Genomic DNA, 8618 nt, shown 5'->3' on the forward strand with positions numbered 1-8618 from the left:
ATTGTTAACATAGATTGAACAATACATTTCATCATCAAGTATGACATTTCAACATCTTCAAAATATTTTCGGTGGATCTCACAATTTTCGCATCCAGCTCAATCAAACCTTTTGTTTTGTAACGGTGAAATGTACTCCACATAACCCTTAAATTTGCATTCATCTTCAGCTCAAACTTTCTAAAATGTGTCAATTGAGGGTGAACGATACTCGAGTTTCACAACTCTTAGATTGTATGAGTATTCTAGGAGATTCTTCAGTATGAATTTCATATCTACAAGCGATGTGTACTTAATGACCCTAAGTTCAAGCGAGGTGTTCACGCCGTTGAAGTAGACAAATGCGACCTGCCAATATATGTCCATTCTAATGTGATGCGATTTTGTTAAAAATATGAGAAGAAATACACATATTTATTCAAGATTTAGGCCAATATGGACCTTAGAAATTCAGTTATGTCTCATGGGATATTCCAAAGATGTACTTCAGGATACATCTCATTTCATTGTGTGAAATTTGTGAAATTATGGTGAATTCAGAAATGCATTTCTATATAAATATATTTTTTTTAATATTTGGGGTAGCTTTGAAAATGCATTTTCGAATTAACTTGACACTGTTCACACATAACCTATTTCAGAAACAGGAACTGTTATTAGAAAACAAATATTAAGACATTTTTTTGGAAACTGAGTTTTATATTGAAATTTGTGAAAATGTATATATTTTTTTAATATTTATTCAATATTTCATACAAAACATGTCTAATCCATAAATACATCGTTGAATAAAAACTAAAATGAATTGAAACATGTGTCAGTATTAAATCTATATCTATGGATGATTCCGCCTTTGATTTTTGTTTATTTGTTTCTCTTTCAATCTCGCTCAACTTGGTGAATTCTTGCATCCTTTCTATTAAAATGATTCGGCCAAATCTCGGCTTCCCTTGTTGAATGAGTTGTCCACTCCAGTGATGTCAGTGGTATAAGGTCTCTCGGTTTCAAATAAACTTGAACAAAGTGTCGATATTATTGAAAGTCATTCAATACACATAATACAATCAGTTGAATTTTAAGGTGGGGCGGTGCGTTATGGAAAAAATGTTTTCGAGAAACTGTATCTTGTCATATTAATACATACCTTACTTATTATATGAATTTGCTATAAGATTATCCATTTTTTCTTCCGGTGTCGATCCACTAATGCAAGGAGTAAGACATTCATAAATTGCATCAAAGTTTTCTTTTTTCCTGTATAGTCGTGTGTATGATTCTTTATGGCTCTTCAACTCTTTGATAAGTTGTTTCCAGACAAATGTATGATCATCCTCTCCTTTACCGAGCAAAGTATAAACAACTCGAAAACTATAATTATTGTCACCCTTAACATTGACGACCCGTTCAATGTATTTGTGCATAAAAACTGACATCTCGTCAATGAATTGGGTTTTTGGTAAAAAAAAATGGTGAATGAGGTGGTTTGCTAATGCGAGCTCTTTTGAAAACACATTTTTTGAGATTTTGAAGTTAGAGAATCTGGAAAAAAAACTTGTCAACATGTTCAAAATACGAAGGAGACTGCATTGTTAAATTGTTACTCGATGTTAGTTTGACCTTCTTAGGAGAACCTTTTGTTTTTATTGGTTGAGACAATGGTTTCAAATTTGTGGTTTCTGGATAGGCAATCTTCCTCATTTTCTCTTTGATGTGAAGTTTCATTTTGTCATTGACTTTTAAAATTCTCTCTTGTATCACTTTCCATTCGGTCAAGATAGAGATATTCGATTTATCGTCTTTCATCACATAATCATCATCAAACATGACTCTTTTCTAGTGAGTACAAACCTCATCCATTTGTATTAGGCTATCATGCTTAACTTTCTTTGAAATTAGACAAGCACATGGGAGACCATACGTTTTTCTAAGTGTGCAACCACAGTTTAAGCTATCAGGACCTACATACTAAACTTGTTTAGCTTCATGAAAAATAAAATTCAATCTTGATCAATATATGTTGCCGACCAACAGTGAATAAAGATTGTTATCTTTGAACTTGTGTTCTAACACTATGATGTTGTGACCAAATTATATTTGTATATCATTATGTTGATTTTGAATCATTTGGTTCATAGAGAATCAATCTCTACACAAATCTCCCTTACTATTTCCCAACCAATTCTTCAGTGCAGCATGGGCAGACTCAACTTGATAAGTTGTTGTATTTCCAAGGTGTAAACCTTAAACAAAACTTACGTCTTACATTTGTTTACTCAGGGATAAAAGGATGTATATCCCGTTATCTCTTTTTAATCCACGGAAAAAATAATTTATTTGTCATTATTTTTAAGCGGAAGACGAGTATTCAATCTTAAATAAGACATAGGTCTTACTTGTGTTTACTAGAGGATAACCTAATAATTCGATGTACGTCTTACCATTGAATTGTCATCTATTAGATCTAATTATAGATAATTGAAATAAAATATATTTAATTAATAAATTAATTTCGTAGAAAGAATCTCATATTAACATGTAGACATGAATTTAGTATAATAACTTATTGATATTTGAAAATTGTTAAATATAATGAATTGTTAATTAAAATAAATTTTTCATAAATTTAAATCAAACAATAATAACTAAATTATCAATTAAAGTAAAATATCAAAAACATTCACATGGTTTAGAGTTTAAGAGATAGTGATATTTTTATTAAAATTAATTAGTGAGATATCTGTACCTGGTTTGTTATGCACATTTGTACACAAATTAAGGAGTTTTATTTATCAAAAGAATTCCTTCTTGGGTTCTAAAACATGACAATGTTTTGATATCAAGGAACAATAACAATATATAAGAAAAGAAATAGCAAATAAACTTCAATTTTGCCCTCATGGTCTAACATCTTTTACATAGCAATGTTTTCTGCATCTCATCCTACAAACACATTTGAAAGTCAATAGGTATCCTTAGCAATATATAAGAAAAGAACTCTCTACGTCCTTTCCTACCTCGATATCTTTTCTGAATTCATAAGGCACCTGAGTTGCATGCACTTAATCTCATGCAACTTTATTACAATATCATTTTTGTAATCACATGCACTTTAAGGAGAAAGAACGCTTTGCGTTTCTGAATCTATCCTTTTTCTTTTTCTTTTCTTTTTGTTTCATTTTATTATCTTATTCTAAAATTCTTGTTTGAAAAAGTCAAACCTAAATTTGTTGCATCTTAGTTATATATCCCATTAACGCCTTGTTGTTAAGGACACAAATATTGTATACTTCCTTGATATTTGAGATATTTTCAGATCTTTTACGTTTCAAAGTTGAAAGTATGTTTTTGGGGTGAACCATATTCAAAGTCATGTACGAAACGATTTTCCTCTCTTCTAGCATAAGGCGACATGCAATGGGATGACCGACTAACTTGTCACATATGTCATGGTTATGTAAACCACAAATCGCATTAAATCTCCATTTATTATTTGCCTAAAGATAAACACACAACTTAAAGGGACACTCACACTTCCTTGAACTAATGTCATCTTGAACTTCAAACTTTTGTCCATTTGTAAATTGGTTGCCAACATATACCTTCTTGACACCAACATGTTTAACATCTGTAGACATGATAGAATAATTCAAAATAAACGTAACTAAATTAAGTGTCACTTGATGCGGATTAAAGCATTTAAACTCAATAAAGAATGTATAAAGTAGACCTTCAAACAACAATGTCAGATTGCTTAGAGTAAAACAGAGCCACGCCTACAACGTTAGATATAATTAGATATTTATTAGATATAGTTAGATACAAGTGATTTATATTTAAAAAACACTACAACAAACAAGACCTTAGACAGCGCTTTTTTTAGCCTTAGACAGCGCTTTAAAGCGCTGTCTAAACCTCCGCTGCTAAAGGTTTAGACAGCGCTTTTTTAAATCTTAAAAGCGCTGTCTAAGCCCCCCCCTTAGACAGCGCTTTGGCCAAAAGCGCTTTATAAGACCCTCCTATTTTAATTTTTTTAGGTATACCTTAGACAGCGCTTTTCAAAAAGCGCTGTCTAAGCCCCCCCCCCCTTAGACAGCGCTTTTGCCTAAAGCGCTTTCTAATCCCCCCCTTAGACAGCGCTTTTTACAAAAGCGCTGTCTAAGGTATACGAAAATTTTTGAAGCTTTTGTTTTAAACCACATTTTTTCCAGGTTTATAAACCAGAATTTCTACCTGTTTTCAACCAGATTTTGACAGACAATTATCACATTTTATATATGCCAATGGACAGGGTCAACACCTCTCCATTGGCCTTGAATTTGTAGCTTTCTTTTGCCAAAATTTGAAAGTTGTATGGCACTGATAAGCTGGATGCATGGTAGAATTAGACTCATCTTTCATGCTGAACCTCTCAACTGTAGAGTGTTTCTCAAACAATTTAGGCAAACTTTTCAAGCTTTAGATTATGAGTACTAGTACAAAAATGAACCAAGGTCTAAGAAACTAATAACAAAAACTTATAATTGAAAGTTCATGAGTGAAGGAAAAAATCATCATTTCATGAGTGAATAAATATCTGTTACAACAGAGTATTAAATATCAGTTGAGGAGTCCTCTAACTGTCAGTAGCTTTAACATCATGGTCTTTATTGTTCAACTTCTGTACAGGCTTCACCTCCGACATGCCCAGAAGAGCCCTTTTCTGTGTCTAGACGTATTAAAAGCCTTTCAAGCAATTCTTGGCAGTCCATTGCAGTAACCATCACTGACAACCTTGCCCTACCCCTCCAGCATCCGATGGCTATTGTTGACTCATCAACTTTGAGGGACTCTTTAGTAACTGTGTTCTCTGCAGAAAAGGAAAAATGCCAGTAATCAGATATATCGATGTCAACGGGATAGTTTAAACTTTTCTAGAGCATCACCTGGGATTATACATACCTTTACCCAGAACTATCACGCAACAGCCTGGCAATAGATTTTCTGCCTTTTTACCAAACTCGGCATCAGCAAAATCTGTAAATTTTACATCTTTGTCTTGCAGAAGATGCTTGAAGTCCACGGGAGAAGCCTGTATAATTTGCTTTGTTATGTATGGGAGAATAAGGGGCAATCCTTCAGATGATATCCTGAAAGCACATGGTGCATCGGTACCTTCTCGTGCTGTTTGTCTTTCCTATAAGATAAGGCAAGAACAGTTATTCACAAGTACTAGTAAAAACAAACTGAGACTTATATCTCAATCGGTCAAAGACTGACTCCTTGACCAGAAAACCACTTCCATTACAAGGACAAGTTTACAAACTACAAGGCCATGTCATTCAAATACTAATAGATTTATTCAACAGTGTAGATTGTGACAATTCCTTGTGGCGTGCATGCTATTTGTACTATGCTAGAATGACGCATAGAAAAATCAGGTTGGTAAAGCAGTTTTAAATACATAAACTATTATATCACCATATAATCCTTACAGAATATATGTCAAAATGAGATATGAAAGCTTGACTATATAATTCATATCCAATAAAACTATAAACAATTTGAGCCAAAAAAACAAGTGCTGAAATTCATTAAATGATCTATGATATGAAATACTAGTTTCTAACTCTAATAGAAGATACAAGGTATAATTAACATTGACTTGAATGTTTTTAAAAAATTTATACAGTTCCCTTTCATTATTTAAACTCAAACTCTGATAGAATGCCTCCCAAACCCAGCGCCAACACCATATCTACCAACCAATGTATTTAGGCCTTCTAATGGTGAGATTACCCACAAATTATTACGACCTCTGGCCCTTTATAACCGACCAAATACATTTGATATTCAATGAATCTAAAAAACGAGTTGTCTCTTATATAGAAGAACAGAGGTAGTATTTATTTAAACCCGAAAAATGGATGACAAATAAAATAAGACAATCATGTAATATAAAAATTCTAACAAGACCAGCAATATCTCTAAATTGAGAATAAAGTATACTTACAAACATCTTCATGCCAACTGAGGTTATTTTCAGTTGCTGCCCAGCTGAAAAGTTCAACTCAAGAATATCCTTGACAAACTTGGAGACATAGTAAATTCTTTTCACGTGACTGGCCATTGTACTATTAATAACAGTCCCTTATACTGTCCCTTATACTATTAATAATTGTGTCATCTTTAAAAAAGTCTCATCAATCCCATAAAAGTCCCTTATACTATTAATAATTGTGTCATCTTTAAAAAAGACGACAGGGTCAACACCTCTCCATTGGCCCTGCTAAGAGTAGTATGTGTTGTCAGTCTTGATTATGTAAGTCTCAAATGATAGAGTATTATGACATCAGGATACAGATTGAAAAATCCTATCAAAATAGCATGCATGAAAAAAGCAAAATTACATAATGCATCAATATTGAAAAGATTAAGCAGAACTGAACAGAAATTCAATAACAGAACCGTCAAAAACCACAGAACAGCCAAGGGTAGTGGCAACAGCAAAATAGCTACTGCTCAGAAGAATAACAAAAACACTGCTGGGGCACAGCACAACCACAAACAACCAGTTGCATGTGTTGAACAAAACACACAGCATCCACACACATTCTGTTTGAAGTTAGTACAGATAGGTTATTTTTATGGAAATAGAAGATTAACTATTCCAAATATTGAGTTTTTAACCAAGAATTTCCTATTTCATAACTGGGCACAATAATCATTACACGTGCACCTCAGTCCTAGGTAAACACAGAACAGGCAATCAAATGTAAGTCATCAAGAGCCATCAATCAAAAAATAAAAACCAACCATACATTACATACTACAAACCTGGCATGACCTATTTGATAAAGTCATACATCTAGCCATTTGAAACTCATCATAAGTGAAGAATTTTAAATTTATAAGCACACAAAAGCTATGAAAAGATGCATACAAGAAGCTCGCAATGTTTCAAAGACTAAACCGCGAGCCATTCAACCAGTAGAATTGTGAACTGCATTGTTTACACTTCGGCTATTTGACCGGATCAATCACACTTTCACCTAAGCTCAAGCTATTCAAAACCATGACCCAAAGATCTCACCCGTTCAAAAACATCGATATATAAAGCTTATTAAAGAATTAACTAACTAGCTATTAACAAGTTCAAACATACTAACTAAGCAAATTAATGCCTATTTGGATAAACAGTTAAACTAATGAATGAAGATGTGGATGTCACAACAACATAGGTTTGATCTATATTCACACATATTCAGAAATTTAGGAATACCATAGTTGTTAACAACAAACACCATGACCATAAGCCAGGTGCAGTCTGTGGTTCCTGCTTTGAGCCTTCTTGGTTTCAAGAAAGGCGCGATTGGCAAGAGTATAAGTAAGGATGATAGATGACATACCCGTTTGCTTTCATCCATATCAGCTTTGTTGCCTACCAGTATCTTGTTAACATTGTCAGAAGCATGCTGCTCAATGTTACGAATCCAATTCCTGATATATGGACACAAGATGATATAAGACTATTTGCCATGTAGAAAAGAAATAAAAATACATTTGAAGCACATGATCTGGACACAGTAAAATAAGTTGTATTGTCATGTAAAAGAACTTAAAACACATTGCAAGCCAAATTGTCCAATTGAACTGTTGAATAATTGAATTGGCTGAATATAATGGGTGTTCTACTAAGACATTAAGATTTAAGTAAATCCGGATTTAAGGAGTGGAAATGATGAAAGAGGAATAGCATGCAACACGAGAGTGTGAGGAAGAGAAAATTACTGTTAAAAGAAGATTCGTCAGTAACGTCATATACAAGCAAAATACCCATGGCTCCACGGTAGTAAGCTGCAAAAGAGGGAATAATTTTTGTGACATAAGATCAACAATTTGCATATATTATGAAATGGTAGCAGAAGCCAATTGACACTTAAATTTGAACATTCTACAACAAAATCTTACGATAACAACAAAGGTCGTTTACATTAAGGTGGAATCAGCAACATAGATCAAATACCCCCATGATATCCCAAAATAAGCACATAAAAGCTATAAATTGTATTCAAAACAAACCTTATCTTGCCAAACTTTGAAAAAATGGTATGAGTAACAAGCATAGAAGGTTTAGAAGAAACCCTAGTCTCCGCGAACCACCGCGACGGCACACCACTAACAACAACCGTATCCGGTTCGCGCCTGGAACTCTGATTGACATTCCGAAGACCATTCCTCCATTTCACAACGTCGTTTTCATTCTTCTCACTCAAAAACGACAGGTCCCAGATGTGGAGTGTACCGTAAACGACGGGATCTTCGCGTTTACGCTTTTTGAGGTCTTTGTTGAAGCGTTTGAATTGAAGATCTTCTTCGGGGAGAGGAAAGGGAAGAGAATGAGAGGTTTGGAGAAAATCGAGTAAGGCTCGTTTGGTTTTCCATTCGTCGATTTGGTTTGTTATGGAGGATGAAGGTGTGGAAGGGTGTACGGTGAGGTTGAGTTTGATGCGTGGTAGGAGAGTGAGGTCTTTGTCTATTTCTAGGGTTGCTGTTGGGGGGATTAGGTTTAGATTTTCTTGCTCCTCCATTTTCATCTTCATGCTCATCACTCAGTCACTCGCTGACTAAACTGGTGTTATT

General features: G+C 34.0%; 2 protein-coding genes across 2 annotated transcripts; both read right to left on the reverse strand.

Moving 5' to 3' along the window:
• Nucleotides 1–4391: 4391 nt before the first annotated feature.
• Nucleotides 4392–6105, reverse strand: LOC127123049 (uncharacterized). Its single transcript, XM_051053313.1, has 3 exons — nucleotides 5989–6105; nucleotides 4938–5172; nucleotides 4392–4845 (listed from the first exon to the last, which is right to left on the reverse strand). Exons 1-3 carry the CDS (start codon nucleotides 6103–6105, stop codon nucleotides 4643–4645), a joined length of 555 nt encoding a protein of 184 aa, XP_050909270.1. The 3' UTR covers nucleotides 4392–4642.
• Nucleotides 6106–7978: 1873 nt separating this feature from the next.
• Nucleotides 7979–8618, reverse strand: LOC127119312 (uncharacterized). The gene has a single exon (XM_051049517.1). The coding sequence runs from the start codon at nucleotides 8582–8584 to the stop codon at nucleotides 7994–7996; it is 591 nt and encodes a 196-aa protein (XP_050905474.1). The 5' UTR covers nucleotides 8585–8618; the 3' UTR covers nucleotides 7979–7993.

The sequence above is a fragment of the Lathyrus oleraceus genome, chromosome 2, assembly GCF_024323335.1.
Source record: "Lathyrus oleraceus cultivar Zhongwan6 chromosome 2, CAAS_Psat_ZW6_1.0, whole genome shotgun sequence".
Taxonomy (NCBI): domain Eukaryota; kingdom Viridiplantae; phylum Streptophyta; class Magnoliopsida; order Fabales; family Fabaceae; genus Lathyrus; species Lathyrus oleraceus.